The following is a 21,784-nucleotide window of genomic DNA, read 5'->3' on the forward strand; positions in this document are numbered from 1 at the left end:
CTCTGATTCACATTAAACTACCTTATCACTGAATCCTCTGTGTCCTCGTCTGTGTCTGACAGAAGACCAGACCGCATGCAGAGCTCTTCGGACACGGGCGAGGACCGCACCGCGGATCCCTTCACGCAACTGGTTCACGCTGTACGGTCCTCACTGATGCAACAAACTCCCCCTTCTTCACCGGCTGTCAACAACTCAAACACCGCTACAACTCCGGTCACTTCTTCAGTTGCCCCTGCGAGTCCCATGGCCAAACCAGCGACATACAGCGGCACGGCGGAGGATTGCAGCGGGTTCCTGCTACAGTGTTCCCTCTATATGGAATCCAACTCTCATTTATTCACCTCCGAACGCAGTCGAGTAGCCTTCATCATCAACCTACTCTCAGGTAAGGCCCTCCAATGGGCTGAATCTCTCTGGGACTCGAACTCACCTGCCCTTGGATCCGTCACTAACTTCTGTTCCCAGTTAAAATCCGTCTTTAGCCATCAAACTTCTGCATTGTCTGTCCATGACCAATTATTTACCATTCACCAACAGAGAGATGAATCTGTGAGTGATTATGCCATACGCTTCCGTACTCTCGCTTACATAAGCGGCTGGAATGAAACTGCCTTAATTACAGCCTATCGCCACGGATTGAATGACAAGATACAAAGTTTGATAGTTGTGTACGAAGACTCACTAGGACTAGAGAATCTCATTCAGAAATCCATTCGAGTTGCCCAGAGACTCACTGCCTGTCATCCGCTCACTCCTGCTGTACTTCCTCCGCCCGCTATACCATCTGTCGCTCCTCCAGCACCTGAACCCATGCAAGTGGACTCTCACCATCTGTCCGCATCGGAACGTCAGCGGAGGATCAACGCCGGGCTATGTCTCTATTGTGGGGGAGATGGACACCTCTTACCATCCTGTCCAGTTCGACCTCCACGCCCAGCGGTGAGTACCATCCATATACCTCCTCAAACTGCTCATCTAACTAAGACCTGGGTTACTCTAAGACACCTTTGCTCTTCTGTTTCAGTACAAGCCCTCATCGACTCCGGTTCGGCGGGGAACTTCATCAACTGGCAAACCTTAACTCGTCTCAACGCCAAACATCACCGAAGCCCTGTCGAACTCAAAGTAACCACCATACAGGGAAAGCCGCTGGGCAAAGGTCGTGTCCACTATTTCTCCCCCACAATCATCCTCCGCGTGGGACTCCTGCACGAAGAAGACATCACGTTCATGGTGCTGGAGGAATCCACCGCAGACATCATCCTGGGACGCCCCTGGCTTAACCTCCACCAACCTCACATCCATTGGCCCACTGGCGAGATCCTGAAATGGGGAATGTCCTGCCATCATACCTGCATCACTCCTCCAGCTAAAATCCCCAAGGTCAGTCCTCCCTTAAGGAAGTCTTCCCTACCGGTCCAGTCCACATCAGTGGAGAGCCCCGACACGAAGATGGATCATATCATCCCTCCTGAATATCGGGCGTTCCAGGATGTGTTCAGTAAGCGGTTGGCAACGAAGCTACCACCTCATAGGCCATGGGACTGTGCCATTGACCTCCTGCCTGGAGCAACCCTTCCTAAAGGACGAATCTATCCCCTGTCCATCCCGGAGCAGAAGGCCATGGAGGAGTATATACAGGAAGCCCTCGCTCAGGAGTTCATCCGACCATCTGCTTCCCCTGCCGCTTCCAGCTTCTTCTTCGTGGCCAAGAAGGACGGAGGCTTAAGGCCGTGCATCGATTATCGCCACCTCAATTCACAAACCGTCAAATTCAGTTATCCTCTTCCCCTGGTCCCAGCGGCGTTGGAACAACTACGCGGAGCCAGGATCTTCACGAAACTGGACTTGAGGAGTGCCTACATACTAATCCGCATCCGGAAGGGAGACGAATGGAAGACCGCTTTCATCACTCCTTCCGGGCACTATGAATACCGGGTCATGCCGTATGGGTTATCCAACAGTCCATCCGTCTTCCAAAACTACATGAATGAAGTCTTCAGAGATTACCTTAACAAGTTCGTAATTGTCTACATCGACGACATCCTCATCTACTCCACATCCAAGCAAGAACATATCCATCATGTCATCCTCGTACTCCGAAAACTCCGGGAACACCACCTTTACCTCAAATCCGAAAAATGTGAGTTCCATACGCCCTCAGTCCAGTTCCTAGGTTACATCATCGACCCATGTGGCGTAAAGATGGACCAGGGGAAGGTGGACGCCATCACACACTGGCCTCAACCCGGCTCCATAAAAGAACTTCAACGCTTCCTGGGCTTTGCCAACTTTTATCGAAGATTCATCAAGGACTACAGTTTACTCAGCTCCCCTCTAACTTCTCTCCTCCGGAACCGGCCCAAGTCTCTGTCCTGGAACCCCGAGGCCACTGAAGCTTTCCACCTGCTCAAACAAGCCTTCAAGACCGCTCCAATCCTCATCCACCCTGATCCCAGCCACCAGTTCATCGTGGAAGTGGACGCCTCATCCACCGGGGTCGGAGCAGCCCTCTCCCGTCTTCATCAAGCAGATCCCGAACCCGAATCTCCAGAACCAATCCTCCCTCCAGCCATGATAGTTAGTCCTATCCAGTGGAGTATTGATCATCTGATTGCACAGGAAAACCTTCAACACCCTGCTCCGCCGGGAGGTCCAGAAGGGAAACTCTCAACATCGGATTACCCTCCTGGACTTAGCTCACACCTCTCCGGGCTCTGGACACCCAGGCAGGAGGCGGACCCTCTCGCTCCTACAACAGCGTTACTGGTGGCCATCGATGGCTCTGGATACGGTCCGCTACCTCAAAGTATGCTCCGTCTGCGCCATAGCAGACACCCCTAGAAGACTCCCGGAAGGTAAACTGGTGCCTCTGCCCATTCCTGAACGTCCATGGACCCATATCGGCATTGATTTCATGACTGACCTCCCTCTCTCTCAAGGCTACACCTGTGTACTGGTAGTGGTCGACAGGTTTTCAAAATCATGTAAACTCATCCCTCTCAAAGGACTCCCCACTGCGTTCGAAGCGGCAGAGGCACTATTCCACAACGTCTTCCGTCACTTTGGCATCCCAGAAGATATCGTCTCCGACAGATGCCCCCAATTCATCTCTAGAGTCTGGTCAGCTTTCTTCCGTCTTCTAGGGGTGTCCGTCAGTCTCTCCTCGGGATACCATCCTCAGACCAACGGCCAGACGGAGCGTAAGATTCAGGAGCTGGGGAGGTTCCTGAGGATTTACTGCCACCGTAACCAGGACTGTTGGAGCCAGTACCTACCCTGGGCCGAATACGCTCAGAACTCCCTCCAGCAATCTACCACCGGGCTCACCCCCTTCCAATGTGTCCTTGGATACCAACCTCCGCTCTTCCCATGGTCAGGTGAGCCCTCGCAGGTCCCAGCGGTAGATCACTGGTTCCGACAGAGCGAGAGGGTCTGGGACTCGGCTCACGTGCATCTCCAGCGGGCAGTGCGGAGGCATAAGGAGCAAGCGGACGCTCGTCGAGGACCCACGCCGCAATACCAACCTGGACAACAAGTCTGGCTCTCGATGAGGGACATCTGCCTCCGACTGCCCTGCCGTAAGCTGAGTCCCCGATACATCGGACCATTCACTATTGAACGGCAACTGAACGAAGTGACCTATAGACTCCAACTCCCTGCACAGTACCGTATCTCACCTTCATTCCATGTCTCACTCCTCAAACCCTTCACTGAACCTTTGTCTCCTCCATCCACAGAACCTGGTGATGATGCCGTACCTCCTCCTCCGGCCATCGAAGACGACAACGACATCTTCCGGGTGAGAGCTATCCTCGACTCTCGACGACGGGGTCCTCAACTGGAGTACCTTGTGGACTGGGAAAACTACGGCCCGGAGGAGCGTTGCTGGGTTAATCGTAACGACATCCTGGACCCCAGCTTTCTCACTGACTTTCATCAAGACCATCCAGACCGCCCCGCTCCCCGTGGCCGAGGTAGACCCCGTCGTCGCACAAGATCCCAGCCGTCAGGAGCCGCCCGTGGAGGAGGGGGTACTGTCACAGCCACACCTTCTACACTCCCGGAATCGGACACTTACGCCACACCCACTCGTCCCCAATCACCCGAATTCTGAACTCCTGTGCATCATCACCAGAACCACATATAAAGCCATCAGTCACCATCACTCATCGTCTGGTCTTGCACCGATCTCCTCACTTGCCTGAACGCCATTATTAAACCTGCCTGAACTCTTGAACCCTCTTCATCCTCGTCAGTCTTCCTGTCCCCATCGTCTTCATCTGAGCACCATCTGGATCACCGTTCACCATAAGGGAAGTTGTGTTGTCACCGTTCTATCCACGTGTCAAGATTCACCTGTGTCTGAAACCTCTGATTCACATTAAACTACCTTATCACTGAATCCTCTGTGTCCTCGTCTGTGTCTGACAAGTATACTGTATGTATGTGGATAAAGATGGATTTACTGTATGTTCAACTTTATTTGTTTTCTTGTGTAATCACATTTACATTTCTCATTCTCAGGGTTTTGTACACATAACAATCTTATCTTGTTTAGTTTATCTATCTATCATTAGATTGTCAATGTCTAATTAACTTTCAGAATAACATTACCATGAAGATGCAGATCTTTTTAGGAATCATACCTGCACTATTTTAATGTTTTTTTGAGCTCTTTTGTGTGCTGGAGACTTGTGAAGCATCGCTTCCTTCAACACTAATAACCCAATTCAAGTGAATAACTACACAAACCTGGTCAAACGACCTCTATAATATTCTTCTCTGTGTCAGAGATTTTGGGGATTAAATTGAATTGAAAACCCACAGGCAGGAGAAGATATTGGATGTACCTGTATTCACCTCTGATTTGCCTCAGGAACTAATAAATGGCAAAATATGGTGACTGCAAAGAAGCGAGAGTCCTCAGATTTAACACTCTAATCGTAAACAAAGTTGTTTCCTGAATCACTTTTCTTTTCTTTCTATTACCTAAAATAGTTTTTCTACATTTGAAAAGATAATTTTGCACATTATAAACAATATGAATTATTCCTCCTTATGTTGTTAAAAGAGAAGATCAAAGAATTTAATTCTTTTATCATAGAAGGAAGGTGCCATTAAATTAATTGAATCATTAAAATTTTAGTTTTTTTTTTTTTTAAACAGAAAGCAGTATTTTTGAAGTGTGATGAATCAATTGTAGCTTTTAATGAATCTAAAACTTTGTGTGAGGATAATTTGGTCTAGACTGTGTGGAAGCTGTAGTTCATAAGGAGACTATAGGTGGAGGTCCTTCCCAACATCAAGGACTGCACCTTCCACACCTCCTCCTTCTTACAGACTCTCAACACATCAAAGCCAAACAACAGCAGCCCCACTGCCTTCATTAAGACATAAGGTTACCTCTAATTATCTCCCTTTTGCTCTATTTTCATTTCCAAAAGTGAACGTGTGGGGTTCTGACAAACTCATGTTAGTTCATGCAAGTTCAATGTCTTTTTACACAAACATATTTATAATTTATTGCCTGCTCAAAGTTGACAATGCATTTATTACCCTGCTATTAATTGCACAAATTATTTTTGTTATTGAATCAACTATCCTTTCAAAGGTTTTTGTAATATTGTGTTGTTGTCACTACAGTGAAACTCTGCATCAGGTGAAACAATTTGCCAAATGTCAAACATTTTCTGTTTTCTTATTTTGTTTGTTTATGGCTCAGTGATGGACCATGTGCAGAAAGAAAATAAGAAAAAACTTCCTTTGAACTATACAGTATAATAAATATAAATATTTTGCAATGGGTCTGCAAATGGAAATGTGTGTTCTAAATTCTAAAGGAGTACAATATGATGGATCACAAACCATGCACCACCATCTACAGGTGCATCTCAATAAATTAGAATGTCATGGAAAAGTTTTTGAAATCAAATTGTGCATTTAACAAAAACCCACCAATTCATATCAACAAATTACAATATGGTGACATGCCAATCAGCTAATTAACTCAAAACACCTGCAAAATTTCATAAGCCTTCAAAATGGTCTCTCAGTTTGGTTCACCAAGATACACGGGGAAGACTGCTGATCTGACAGTTGTCCAGAAGACAATTATTGACACCCTTCACAAGGAGGGTAAGACAAACATTCATTGCCAAAGAAGCTGGCTGCTTACAGAGTGTTGTATCCAAGTATGCAGAATGATGAGTGGAAGGAAAATGTGTGGAAGAAAAAGATGCGCAACCAACCGAAAGAACCATAACCTTATGAGGATTGTCAAGCAAAATCGATTCAAGAATTTGAGTGAACTTCACAAGGAACGGACTGAGGCTGGGGTCAAGGTCAAGGACATGTCAAGGAATCTGGCTACAGTTGTCATATTCCTCTTGTTAAGCCACTCCTGAACCACAGACAACATCAGAGGTGTCTTATCTGGGCTAAGGAGAAGAACTGGACAGTTGCTCAGTGGTCCAAAGTCCTCTTTTCAGATGAGAGCAAGTTTTGTATTTCATTTGGAAACCAAGATCCTAAAGTCTGAAGGAAGGGTGGAGAAGCTAATAGCCCAAGTAGCTTGAAGTCCAGTGTTAAGTTTCCACATTCTGGGATGATTTGGGGTGCAATGTAATCTGCATGCATTGTAGGGCTGTCAAAATTGCTCAAAAATGATGTTCAAATATTCCCTCTAAAAAAATACACGAATATTCGAACTATTCGAACATCTGGTTGTGCATGTTGTCAATGACGCGCATTACGTCAATAACAGGCCAAAATAATACAAAGAGACATAAACTTTTATAGATAGTCTATTTAAGTTTAAACATATATGACAACGTATTACCTACACAAAAACAGGGAAATCAACTAATGGCCAAGACTGCATACCTCATGCTCTCTCACCCTCACGTTCTCTGTGCATAATGGTTTAAATGAACAAACAAATTTTTGTGCAAGCAATTTAAGGTCACGACTGCTGTCCCAAATATAGCAGGCTTCATTCAGTGATTGAAACAAATATTATTAATATTTATTGAAGTTTTACAGCATATAGAACTGACATTGAATGCTCTGAGCGAGCTGTGGTAAACATGGAACATTTCCTTGACATGAAACGATAAATAATCAAACCTCGGATCCATTGCTTGACAGAACTCCCTGAAGCGTGCCCCATCCGCGATACTGATCGGTCTCATGTCCTTACAAATGAACAAAATTATTTTATCCGTTATGGCCTCTTGTCATGTTGCAGACAAAGAGCTTGTGGAGGGCGATGCAAAGAAACGTTAAGTGTCAAGACGTGACTGTTTAGCTGGAATTCCTCATAATTATGCCTCTGCTCATTTGGGTGCACATTTTTGAGATGTGACCTCATGTTGCTAGTCGTCGAATGGTATGCTAACTGTATCTTAAATAGCTTGCATACAACTTTATCTCGCGGGTCAACAATTTTACCTCATTTTCTCTGTTGCGGTTGAGTTGGGCTCTGCACTTGCTGCCATCTTCCATGAAGACGCGTCAACTTTCAGCAGTGATGCTGTGCCAGACAGTGCGACTCCTGTGACCTGTCCCTGAACCCTCAGGCGTGCTAGCGCACCCACTCGCAAAGCAGACAACCACGCCTCTACTACCGTGGGCCTTTTTTTCCACATTTTTTTTTATTCGAATATTAATTTTCACCTTCGAAATTCATTTTTTAAAAACTATTCGAATACATATTTGAATTTAGAATATTCGTTGACAGCCCTATGGCATTGGTTCATTGTGTTTTTTGAAAACCAAATTCACTGCATCGGTTTACCAAGAAATTTTGGACCACTTCATGCTGCCTTCTGCTGACCAGCTTTTTGAAGATGCTGATTTCATTTTCCAGGATCTGGCATGTGCCCACACTGCCAAAAGCACCAAAAGTTGGTTAAATGACCATGGTGTTGGTGTGCTTGACTGGCCAGCAAACTCACCAGACCTGAACCCCAGAATCTATGGGGTACTGTCAAGAGGAAAATGAGAAACAAGAGACCAAAAAAATGCAGATGAGCTGAAGACCACTATCAAAGAAACCTGGGCTTCCATACCACTTCAGCAGAGCCACAAACGGATCACCTCCATCCCACACTGAATTGAGGCAGTAATTGAAGCAAAAGGAGCCCCTACCAAGTATTGAGTACACACTCTAAAAACGGCTGGGTTGAGTCTGTTGGGTCATTTTGTTGGGTTATTTTATTTCTTTTTAAACACTTTTGGGTAGTTTCAATTTACCACGTGTTGGGTTAAACCTGCTGGGTTGCATCGCTGGGTTGTTTCAGGTCAGCGCTGGGTTATTTAACGCGCCTTGAAGATGTTTAAATCGCTCCCCAACTGTCATTTTGGAAGAACAACGGGGCAAAGCCATGGCTTTCAACTGTTTTAAGGTAAGTTTTTAAATGTTTTCATTAATAATTATTTTAAATTGGCAGAATTATAACTTTTTTTGTGGCAACAATACTGTTAAACGTCTACAGGCCAACATTATTTACGTTAAATGATGAACTGTTTAACGTACCTCAAACGGCCAACCTACGTTACGTGACTCGCATAATCGTGAGACGACAGATTAATAGTTTTATTAAGTTTCAGACAGTGATGGATGGCTGAAATATGCGAATACCTGTGAAAATAGAGGAAAAAGTCGTTTCTGACACTGAAAAGCGAATTTAACATTTAAGTGAGTCAAATGAGTTCAAAAAGTGAGTACGATTCTGCTCTAATGTAAATGCCTACAGTTGTCCATATCGACATGTAAATCATAGAAATTACGTACAATATAGTCGGACTGCAGGTCTAAAAGAACCGACGATCCAGTTCAAATAAACCGGTTCAGTAAATTCTCGAACAATTTTCCGGAAAAGAATTGACGTCTCAGGGCATTTCAAAGTGGCGCACGCACAGCGATTGACTTAGGCCGCGTTAGTGAGGTGTTTTGATGCTTTTGTGGTTTATGAAGTCTTTTTACATACAAATTATAATTCAAAATGTGTTTTTTCCTGTCAGAAAAGCACATGGATACATTTGTGAGAGAATAACTCGTCGAGTGCAGTCTTATTGATGCGTCTAACGTTAAGTTCGTGTTTATTATACATTTTACATAATTGCTTGTCTGTTATAATCAACTAACGTTAACCCTCACGTAACTTAAACGCACATATATGAACTTTGTGTTCAGAATGTACCTAATTTAGCAGCGTAAACATCATATACCAATTTTCCAGCTCGTGTTTTTGACTTGTCCTTATCACTTTGGTACATCTATAAGTGTTTATATATGGACTGTTTTAGAGCTGCGGAGTAACCCAATACCTGCGTGACTTGTCATAGAAATGTCTGTGTGCGCGCATGCAGTGTGATCTCCTTTATCTGTGCCAGTGACTGTGTGTGTTTGATATAGCCAGCATATTAACATAAAACTGTGATTTATAATAACTGGAACATCCCATTGATTAGACAGTTTGAAAGCACACCTTTCAGCCAATGACTATATCATATTCTGCTTAGATATAACAATTTGTATATATATATTTTTTTTTTACTTTATTTTAAAGGTTGGAACAAACATGGAATTCGTTAACCGAGCAGAGTCCACAAAACCCCATCCAATTGTCATGGCGATTTAAAAATGCCAGCAGATCTCTCAGGAATTGATCATAATCAATGGACAGGTAAGGATATTATGGACTATTTTCCAAATAAATTGCAAATTGTATATTTAATTGCATTTTTCCACATGTGGACGCATACATTGTGACATAGTCCAAACGCAATTGAAAAGCATTTGAATTACAGATGCTTTACACAGAAAACTGTCAATTTGTGTCAAGCGTGGGACTATACTATGGGGCATGTTTTTTATTGGGATATATTCTGTAGTTTTTACCCCAAATCTCTCACTGTTTGCACTCTGATGCACGTCAGCAAAACAACATTGCCGTTCTACACTTATTTACCTATTTGCATCTTACCCTATATTTTATACCTCAGGTGAAAAGCATTTGGTTAATAGTGAATATTGAACAATAGTACCATGTGGCTCTAACTGTTAGCAGGGGATAGTAGTTGCATTTGGGGTAAAAATGACAGAATTATTTATTGTGTGAGGTGCCAAGGATATAGGGAGATCCGGGTTGCACTGTCTGTTCTTTAACACGCATCTCTCGAGTGGCAGCAGCCTTTAGTAGTGCCTTAACCTCCATTGTTTAAAGCATTTGGCACAATTGTCTTTTAGTGACATCACCTCCCAATACAAACACTCTCCATAGTATGGTCCCACCTCTGGCAAAAATGGACAGTTTTCCATGTGAGGCTAAAGTAAATTGCTAAAGTAATTGTGATTCCCTTTGAGTTTTGGCAGGTAATGGCAACACAGTGAAAAAACAGACATGGTAATTAGTAACACCTCATGTACTTGTTCTTATGTTGCATCTATGCTAACATTAGTCTGTTTCTCTCTTATTCTGAGGTCACCGTGGCCACCAGATCCAGTCTGTATCCAGATCAGAGGGTCACTGCAGTCACCCGGATCCAGTACGTATCCAGATCAGATGGTGGATCAGCACCTAGAAAGGACCTCTACATCCCTGAAAGACAGCGGAGACCAGAACAACTAGAGCCCCAGATACAGATCCCCTGTAAAGACCTTGTCTCAGAGGACCACCAGGACAAGACCACAGGAAACAGATGATTCTTCTGCACAATCTGACTTTGCTGCAGTCTGGAATTGAAGTACTGGTTTCGTCTGGTCAGAGGAGAACTGGCCCCCTACTGAGCCTGGTTTCTCCCAAGGTTTTTTTTCTCCATTCTGTCACCGATGGAGTTTTGGCTCCTTGGTTTTCCTTAGTTGGGGACAATTAATATCAAGCCATATCATCGACTTGATCGCACAGAGGGACGATACATGACACGATGACATCTATGCTAACATAGATACGATACTGACTTTAACTGAAAACTGAGTGTTTACTGTTGTCCCTTTGCATTATTACACACTATTTTCCTATTTAATACTGTAAAGCTGCTATGATGCAGTATTTGATCAATATGAGAGGCTTATTAGTACTGCCATTTGAAATTTGGCAGTCACTGTGCATTCATGAAAACTGAAAAGGTAATTTTTGTTCGTTGTTTCTGAAAGTGTTTTTGTTCAAGATTTGCAATTGTGTTTGGATTTTGTCACATGTGGAAAACGCAATTGAAAACATAATTTGCAATTCCTTTTGAAAATTGTCCTTCCGTTGACAGGCTCTAAAGCAGAGTGCACTGCTCTCAGGTGTACAGTAGATCTTTGAATTTTCATTTTTGGGTGAACTATATATGTTGAACTGCCCTAAGCAGTGCACATCTACCTACATAGGAGTCTTTATATACTTGATATAAATTTAAGGACATCTTTAAATTATTTTACATTTAAATTTAAAGAATGTTTATTGTCAATGTCATTTCACTGTGTATTTAAATAGCTAAACATGTCAAAATGTAATAGTTAAACAGCTAGACAGGTCATTTAGAAATAATTTTCTTATTTATTGCAACTGTAATTCTGTGATTTTTATTTTATTTTATTTTTTTTGCATTTACTGGAAACAAAAAAAGGGAAAATTCCATGTTGTTTGTCATTGGTACACATTTTTGAATATCAGATGGCATTAAAAATATTTTTTAACAGTCTAAATAACCTGTATTCTTCATTATTTATTAATCCATGATTGCTTTGTTAAGCAAAAGTGAAATTATGAGAATAACCCAGCAAGAATAACCCAGAATCATAAAAACGCAAACACACAAATGGTAAAAATGACTCTTAACTTGGGTTTTCTAAATAACCCAGCATGCTGGGTTAAAATGTGTAAACCAGCATGATGGGTTACTTTAACCCAGCACGTGTTCTGTCCAATATTTACCCAGTGCTGGGTTGCCAATTGGGTTATTTTTAACCCAGCCATTTTTAGAGTGCATGTACAGTAAATGAACATACATTCCAAAGGGGCAATAATTCACTACAAATATTTTTTTATTGGTCTTGTGTAGTAATTTAATCATCTCAACTGCAAGAACCAAAGACTTAAAAAACTTCAGTCTATGTGCATTGAATTTAATTGATACACGAATTTAACCATTTGAGTTGAATTAACTTTTCCATGACACTATAAATTTATTGAAATGCACCTGTATATAAAATACCCCCAGATGCAAAGTCATATTAATGTTGCCCAACAGGAACACTTGCATGGTGATGTGTCCCCAGTGGTTATTATTTAATCAGCAATAAATGGTCTAAATTAGTAGATTAATCTCTTTCCAATTAGCTCACTATGTAATTGCCCTAATCTACCACTGCAGTCCTTTGAATCTTAATTTAGAGCTGTGCATTTAGATTCCCAGGGGACCTATCAAATGTGTCATTATGAACCAAGTTATTCTCACATAAACCAACTGCTTATGAGCCATTCCGGCCCAATTTGGAGAGCAGCTTCTGTGTTTATGTTTCTGTTGTGCCATAATTTGACTTGAGAAGACATTGTGAAGTCATGCTGCACTTTCTGCTTTTTTATACCATCTAAATGAGACCTTTGATGTCCATTTTATTATTTATTGCACATTGCAATGTCCCTCCATCCAGCTTAACTTCTAATTTTAGAGAAAAATATGAGTCGTCACTCATTAAGCCTATTCTGTCATTTGACACTACGCATATGGATTCCTGCAAAAGGTGGGCTAGGGCTGCCCCTTACGATAAAGAAGTTCATTCAAGTGTGCTATTAGTATGCTTCTTTTAAACAAAAAAAATAAATAAATAGGAAAGTATGCTTTTAGTTTACTTTTTATGTACTTATCAGAAATGTGCTTTATGTACTTCTCAGAAATACACTTAAAATGACATTTAAGTATACTTATATATGAACTATACTTGTGCTCCTAGAATCTATGTTTTCATTGTTTTACGGTAGAGGTCACTAGTACACATCTTCTGTACAGAATTTCCAAAAAATAAAAAATAAAATAAAAAAAAAAACAGGTGAAGAAGAAGAAGAAACAACAGATACTAAGACATAATCATGTGACATAAAACAGCATCAAAACTGTAATGTTATGGAATAAAATGTCGATCGATGAAGAGGTAATAATTACAGTCAAGCTTTGGGGTGTTAATCAACTCAATCTACATTTTGATTATCAGTCTTTTTTCAACTTTTTTGTTCAAAATGTTATTTCTTTATTTTTTTATGAAACGTACCCACATTAAAGTGTTTAAAAAAAGAATGCATGAAACTAGAATAAAATATATTTGTTTCCAAGCAGATACCCTGTTATTTTGTTTGATGTTTTGTATGTTCAGATATTCATTTAACAAAATATATACAAATTAAAACCTAAATATAGACATAGTGGTATACTTAAATTATGTAAAGTTCACTTAAAGAAAACTTATGAGTGCAGTATAACTTATAACTTGTATAACTTGGAGTATAAGACTGCTAAACTAGAAGCTTACTGAGACCATACTTCAAAGTGTACAAAGTATTTAATTAGTTAACTATCATTAAACCTATAAGTTCACTTTTAGTATAATCCCAGTTACAAACTATAAACATAGAGGTAAACTAGTTGTGTACTCAAAGTTTGCTACTGTTATGCTTAAAGTATACTTAAAAGTATACTTTTATATACTAGAAAATGGGCCAATTTCATCCCAATGAGTATTGACTTATTGTACACTTACAAGTATACTACTAGAACACTGATATTTGTATACATGCTACATAAAATACAATTAAAATAAACTTGAACTTTACTTAAGTATAATTAATAAAATAAACTTGAAGAATACTACTTTTTGGTAAGGGGCATGCATTAAACTTGCCAATAATTTAATCTTTTATCTTGCTTCTACAAGTCTTTTAGTTCTTTTATCAAAGCAGTTGGGGCAGTTAGCAGTTGAGTCTGACTTATAACCTGAGGGTTGTGGGTTTGAGTCTCAGATCTGGCAAGCATTGTTGTGGGGGGAGTGAAGCGCTGTCTTCCACCTTCAATATCAAGACCAAGTACTCCCTGGGCACTGGAGCAATATGGCTGCCCACTGCTCGGTGTGTGTGTGTGCACTTGGATGGGTTAAATGCAGAGCACAAAATCTGAGTATGGGTCGCCACACGCGACGACTTATTTTTATTTTTTTTACATTTTTTTTTATCATGATTGTGCCCTACAAGTACAGTACAATGCTGTACCAGGTGAGCTACCTTGCAAGTTTACATATTTCAGAAAAGCCATACATATGGAGCTAGTTATGTTACACAAACGTTAAGGCGAATGATCATGTGTCATGTAGCTGTATGTGAATATAAACTATCTGCAAAGTTGTGAAACTAACAGTGCACGATAAATAAAGTTATTGTCTATTAAAAAGTGTCTGCTAATAATGTCACAAAGTAATACATTTGCATAATATCTGCACACGTTCTATGTCACCAAGTTGCCTGCCCACAAACAGTAAAATTTCTGTGTGGTTAACATCATGTCGAGAAGACGCTGTATACTATGCTGTGAGAGTAAATTTGTTTGATCACATCTTATTATTACCACAAACTTTTTAACACTTGACAATTACCACTGAAACGCTTGTGAATCAGTCTCTTGTCGATCAGCCAGTTAAACCGTTTCTGCGCCATCTGATCAATCACAGCAGTGAGGCTCACAGAAAGGAGGGGTTTAGAGAAACTGATACTTTGAACTGCTTTCACGAGTCATTTGGGAATCATTTAGAAGTTGGGTAAGATTTATTATATTTTTTGAGAAAACTTGTGTTTTTTTTACCTTGCATGTAAACCTGTATTAAATGACTCATAAAACAATATAAGCGACCTTAAAAATGGCATAACAGGTGCACTTTAACTGATGTAAAATCATGCAAATCATGTAAAATTATTTTGAGATCATAGCATAATATTCTTCAAGAAACTGCATGAAATTAATACTTAAAGGGGGGGGGGGGGGGGGGGGGGGGTAAAATGCTATTTCATGCATACTGAGTTTTTTACACTGTTAAAGAGTTGGATTCCCATGCTAAACATGGACAAAGTTTCAAAAATTAAGTTGTACGTTTGAAGGAGTATTTTTGTTCCAAAAATACTCCTTCCGGTTTGTCACAAGTTTCGAAAAGTTTTTTTAGAGTATGGCTCTTTGTGACGTTAGATGGAGAGGAATTTCCTTATATGGGTCCTGAGGGCACGTCTGCCAGAAGAGCGTGCGCTCCCGTATAGCAGAGCACTGAGAGGCTGAGCACAGACATTCACTGATCAGAGCGAGAGCGTCGCGAAAAGTCACAAAAGAAGTGTGTTTTTGGTTGCCAGGGCAAGACAACCCTGCACAGATTACCAAAAAAAAAACAGCATTAAGGGACCAGTGGATGGAGTTTATTTTTACAGAGCATCAACGGAGTTGTGCAAATGTTTTTGTTTGTTCCCTGCATTTCGAAGATGCTTGTTTTACAAACAAAGCCCAGTTTGACGCCGGATTTGCACATCGTTTATTTCTTAAGGATAATGCAGTCCCAATGAAAAAGAGTCACGATCGTGTGTTGGAACCACACGTAGTGAGTAAAACTGCTTCAAATATCTCTGTGTTGTTAACTTAGCAATCGACGCATAAGCACATAAAGTAAACAACATGCGATGTTGTCATCAAACTTCACGAGTAAAACTGCTTCAAATATCTCTGTTTTGTTAACTTAGCTATCGGCGCGTAAGCACATCAAGTAAACAACATGCGATGTTGTCATCAAACTGCACTTTCCACATGTACAGCTTAAAAAAAAAAAAAAAAAAAGACGACAAAGTGGAACTTAGTCATTTTCCAAAACCGCTAAGCAAATATGTACAGTTTCAGTACATACCACATAGAGACTTCGTTGCTGATGCTGCTCTTGTTAAATTTCAGCCTCTGGATCTGATTCTGGATCATAAATATACGCTGAATCTGACTGTTAGCCATGGTTTGTTTTGGATGCTCTCAACGCAAAAGCCTACTGGCGCTCGTGATTCTTTAGCTCCGCCCACACGTCACGCCTCCAGCTGGTCGTGTTTTTCCGGGAAAAATCGGTACAGGCTATCTTTCTCTTATGAATATAATAAAACTAAAGACTTTTTGAAGTTATGAAGGATGCAGTACTACTCTATAGGTACTCAAGATTAACAGGATATTGAGTGAAAACGAGCATTTCACCCCCGCCCCCCCCCCCCCCTTTAAGAATTTGCCCCTGTTATCATAAATACATTGCAGTGAATTGTATGTATAAGTAAGGCACATTCTTCCAGTGAGCCTGTATTAAGTAATTAATCCACCTCAAACGCATATTTGTTTTTAATGGACATTTGATTAGCATTTTATTTATATAGTGATGTTTTCATTTAGCATTTTTACTTTTAGAAGTAATTAAGCAAAAGTACTTAATAAAACCCAATGATAGGTGTGTTATGTAAATTAATTAACTTACCTGCCCTGCACTTTAATGTCCGAAATGGCATAGAAGTATCTAGAAAGATTGTTCTCATCCACCATTGTGGCTCCAGTAGCAGGCCGTAGAAGTCTAATGCGAAGGTCAGTAAGGGTGAAGAAATCCCTAAGATTCTTGGTGGTATCCAGCTGCCCATACAGAGAAGCCATGTTGTGCAGTCTCGGACCAGCAAGAAGGGCGAAGCGGTCTTTGATCTCGAAGCGTACAGTCTTATCGTACTTCCACACATAGCCCGTTGAATAGGCCTCAGTGCAGATGATTTCTAGCATTGTGCTTGGGGTCAGCTGATGTACTGCTTTTGGCTCCATTGTAAAGGCATCCAAACAGTCAGATGCGTAAAACTGGTATGGCTGCCACGTACGACCATAATCCAGCGACTTCTCCAAGACTAATTGCTCGGGTCGGCCAGACTCAAAGGTGAGGACAATGTCATCTGTGAGTTCTATTGTTTTGTTCCAGGACAACGTGATGTTGACCTGAAGGGGCTTCGGGTATTTCTTCCAGGAGGTCGACTGCCAGAACGTGGTTGGGTTTCGTCCCTCAGAGTCAAACATGAGCTCGGGTGGGTGGGCCAGCTCTTCGGTATCAGCGTCACATTCGTTATTACACATATATGGGTTTTCCTGAAACACAAACAGAGAGACCGGATGTGTTAATTATGCAGTACGCTAATATTAACAGGTTTCCCATTAGACAGTGGCACTCATTTGAGGTGAACTTAGGAAACCTACACCGAGACGTTTGATTCTCCACATGAATCAGTATGTTAATGAATACATTCTTGTGAAAATACTTCAGCCTCCATTAAAGCAGTTAAGTTGGATGTTTTCCTGAGGTGACTGCTGAATATGGCACGCTGAATGGCAATCGCCTGCATTCAGAGCGGTGTGCATCATGAGAGCTGCTCAACGGTTACCCGCTTGTTCACTACCACCCAAATTGCTAATATAATTGATATTCTTGCTTGTTGGCCAGTTGGAATGGGAGTGGAATTTCGATGAGTGAAGCTGGAGGTACACACAGAGCTCCATGCATTTTTCATGCGTCTGTGTCTGCCCTGCACCGCCGAGCCACTGTGTTTCAGATCAACTTTCTCATTAAAATTCTGCACATCTCTGAGCCATAGCACAAATGACAATCAGCCATGAACTTTGAGGAGACGCCCATTCATTTCCATCTTGTATACATGTTTGATCGTCTGCAATTGCCATAAATCTTGTTTTGTTTCAGGCACAAACAGCGGCGGAATGCAGTTACAAAGATGCATAATATCTAAAGGCTCTTGGGACAAAATATTTAGCCTTGTTTGTGGAATAATTTTATCCCCATCGCTGCTGTCAGTGGAAGAACTGACAGATTGTGATGCTTCCTCTCATCAAATTAATTATGTGCTCTGTGTTGTTGGATCAAAATGTATTTCCCTTGTTTGTTTGGTTCTGGAATGTTCACAGGGAGATTGGTTCTTAGATGCTGTGCTGAGCAAAGACCATTTCATTTGGGCAGAATAAACACATCTACTTTAAAGGAAAATTCATTTACTGGTATTCATGCCCCTCCAAACCCATAGTTTCCATAAAGTGCAAAATACTACCTTTGCCTACATTCTTGTTATACAAAAACACTTCATAGTAGCAGTAGATTTCAATCTTCAAATTTTACATAAAAAAAGTGTGAATTTTCTTTTCCCATTTTCCTCCTGTGGTTGTCTAAAGCAAACAGAATGCAGAATTTTAATAAACTGAATTAAAATTCACTCTTAAAATGAAAATCGAGCTTGTTCTTAAATTCAAGATCTAACACAGCCATGAGCAATATTTACGGATTCTCTCTCTCTCTCTCTCTCTTTTTGTTTGTTGTTCCTGCTCACTGTAAACTGTCATTTATCAAGTGTGTCCCGTTGAGAATATGTATGGATTTGGAACAACATGAGGAAGATAAGGGTCATTTATAGCTTAACTATTTTAAGTCTACATGTTTCTAAATGATCTAAAGTAGAGGAGTGAATTACCACCTGCACACACTATAATTGATTTCTCCCTCAACCACAATACAACACTGACACAAGCCAAAACTGAGAGGCTTAATATGTCAAAGAGGACCAGACCTTCCACTGGATTCTCCTGCAGTGGCTCTTTGACCAAAAGCAGCTGCCTTATCACGATCAATACACTCTCTCCCGTTAACACTTGGGGATAGAGTGACCACTGTTGAAGGTGGCCACTGAAAAATCAATGTAGATTATATCTCATTCCACGTGTGGTCTCTGTTAGAAGAGGAAAGACAGTGTAGTGGTGCTCACTATAATAGCTGACATCTCCATCAGCAGCACCACACTGCAGTAATTTCCAAAGCTGCTCTCTATTAATCCCTGTTGATGAGACTGCCACCATAGAAGTGTGCATCACAGACCCTTCAACATAAAGGTCATGTTAGACTGGTCACTAATGAGGTCCTGCCTCATGAAGCTAAAGGGGCAATCCAATATTGTCTCTGTGAGCGGGTCAGTGGTTTGAACGAGGATGTTAGTTTGACATCATACAAGTCTGTGTTAATTGAGTATTTGTGAGCTCCAGTGAAAACATTCAGTATTATTACTCCATCTGACCCAGAGCAGAAAAACAGGTAGCAAATGTTAAACTTAAGATGAAAGATGGTACAGAATTGATAGAATAATATATACAACCCCTGGCAAAAAGTATAAAATCACCCCTCTCAGAAAATGTTCATTCGAATTTTTAATTGTGTAGAGAAAAAACCAAGCACATATATGCCACAAAACAATTTTCACTCAACAAAACAATATTCTGGCTGTATAAAACACTTAAAAAAAACAACAAAGAAAGATAACTATAGTCAATTACAACTGTTTTTACAGATCAAACAGAGGAAAAAAATATGGAATCACACAAATCTGAGGAAAATTATATGGAATCACCATGCACTTTGCATTTCTAAAACAAACACCTGTATCTGATTACAATTGCTAATTAGTCTGCAGTTAAAAAAGAGTGCTTGCACACATTAGTGATGTGTTGAACCAAGATGATTGACATAACTCATGGCTCAGGATTATCAAACTTCTCAAAGAAGGTAAATCTTCACAGAATGTTGCAAAAGATGTTGGTTGTTCCCAGTCAGCTGTGTCTAAAATCTGGACCAAGTACAAATCAAATGGAAAGGTTGTAAAAGGGATGCGTATTGGTAGACCAAGAAAGACATCAAAGCGCCAAGACAGAAAACTTAAAGCAATATGCCTTGAAAACAGAAAATGCTCAACAAAACAAATGAGGAACAAAGTTCATGTCTGTGACCGGACTGTAAGAAATCACCTAAAAGAAATGGGATTTACATACAGAAAAGCCAAACAAAAACCATCATTAACATCTAAACGGAAAAAAACAAGGTTTCAGTGGGCTAAAGAAAGACAATCTTGCACTGTGGATGACTGGATGAGAGTTATATTCAGTGATGAATCACGAATCTGCATTGGGCAGGGTGATGATGCTGGAACTTTTTGTTTGGTGCCGTTCCAATGAATTTATGGAGACAACTGCCTGAAGAAAACATGCAAATTTCCACAATCATTAATGATATGGGGTTGTATGTCAGGTAAAGGTATGGGAGAGATGACAGTCATTACATCTTCTATAAATGCACAGAAAAGTTTATATTGAGATTTTTGGACACTTTTCTTATTCCATCAATTGAAAGGATGTTTGGTGATGGTAGCATCATTTTTCAGGATGATAATGCATCGTGCCATAGGGCAAAATCTGTGAAAACATTTCTACAGGAAAGACATATAATGTCAATGGCATGGCCTGCAAATAGTCCAGACCTCAATCCAATTGAAAATCTGTGGTGGAAATTAAAGAAAATGGTCCACGACAAGGCTCCAACCTGCAAAGCTGATCTGGCAACTGCAATAAGACAAAGCTGGAGACAGATTGATGAAGTATACTGTTTGTCATTAGTCAAATCCATGCCTCAGAGAATTCAAGCTGTTATAAAAGCCAGAGGTGGTGCAACAAAGTACTAGTAGTGTTTTTATTTGGTGATTCCATATAATTTTCCTCAGATTTGTGTGATTCCATATTTTTTTCCTCTGTTTGAGCTGTAAAAACAGTTGTAATTGACTATAGTTATCTTTCTTTGGTGTTTTTTTAAGTGTTTTATACAGCCAGAATATTGTTTTGTTGAGTGAAAATTGTTTTGTGGCATATATGTGCTTGTTTTTTTTCTCTACACAATTAAACCTTTGAATGAACATCTTCTGAGAGGGGTGATTCCATACTTTTTGCCAGGGGTTGTATGTTACATAATATCACAAACACATTTTTAATAATTTGGCCACTGACACAAGCCTTCAATTAAGTATATGCATTACTGTACCATTAAGTTCTTTCTCGATGGCACTGCGAATATCAACAACATCCTTTGTAATCCTCACAATAAACCATTAATGAATCTAAATTCTTTTGAAATGATGTTAACAACTTAAGATTTTCATCAAAATGTACTTTGATCAATATTTTGATTCTTACATCAAAAGATTTTGTTGGTCATCATAGCAACAATATCTTAAATGAAAAGATAATCAAATAATTAATACATTAAAATATACACCACCATTCAAAAGTTTGGAGGACATTAAGATTGTTTTTTTTTAAGGAAAAAAATAATTTAATTCTGCAAGGATGCATTAAACAAATTTATATTATATTATATCTTTTTTTTAATCAGTGCTGTTAATTTGAACTTTTTATTCATCAGTATCCTGAAAAAAAAAAAAAAAATAAATAAATAAAAAAAAGTATCAAGTTTTGCTAAAATTCAACTGGGCTAGAAGACTTAATTAAGCTATTAAAATAATCCTGTTATTGTGAATTTGTCTAATAATGATACATCATAAAGAATGCAGTGACTGAAAAGAACAACAGCAGAGGTAGACATGAAGGCTGTGAGTCTGACAAGCGGAGCCTCTGTTGATGCTTTCTGAACCAGAGTATGTGGATGAGGAAGATAAATTCATTGTCCAGTGACAGCAGGGCCTGATGAATAGGCCCAAGCTGCTGCACAAATCAGCTGATGTGACAAATGTTTGAAAATTGCACCCCAGATCACACACTAAAGCCTCTAAATTTCCCATTCATTCCATGCACCAAATTACTGCCTGCAGCCTAGACTGAGTTTTTAAGGACCAAACTGTTTCATGTGATATAATGCATTGAAACCCAAAAAAAG

The 21,784-nt window shown here is 40.3% G+C and overlaps 1 protein-coding gene across 1 annotated transcript in view; it reads right to left on the reverse strand.

Annotated features, from left to right (window-relative positions):
* The window catches only part of LOC113115692 (netrin-G1-like), a 63,596-nt gene that overhangs the window by 18,956 nt on the left and 22,856 nt on the right, over nucleotides 1–21,784 (reverse strand). Inside the window, exon 3 of the mRNA XM_026283244.1 lies at nucleotides 16,520–17,163. Within this exon, the coding sequence (XP_026139029.1) occupies nucleotides 16,520–17,163 (644 nt within the window). The remainder of the gene's footprint in view (nucleotides 1–16,519; nucleotides 17,164–21,784) is intronic.

The sequence above is a fragment of the Carassius auratus genome, chromosome 2 (assembly GCF_003368295.1).
Source record: "Carassius auratus strain Wakin chromosome 2, ASM336829v1, whole genome shotgun sequence".
Classification (NCBI taxonomy): Eukaryota; Metazoa; Chordata; class Actinopteri; order Cypriniformes; family Cyprinidae; genus Carassius; species Carassius auratus.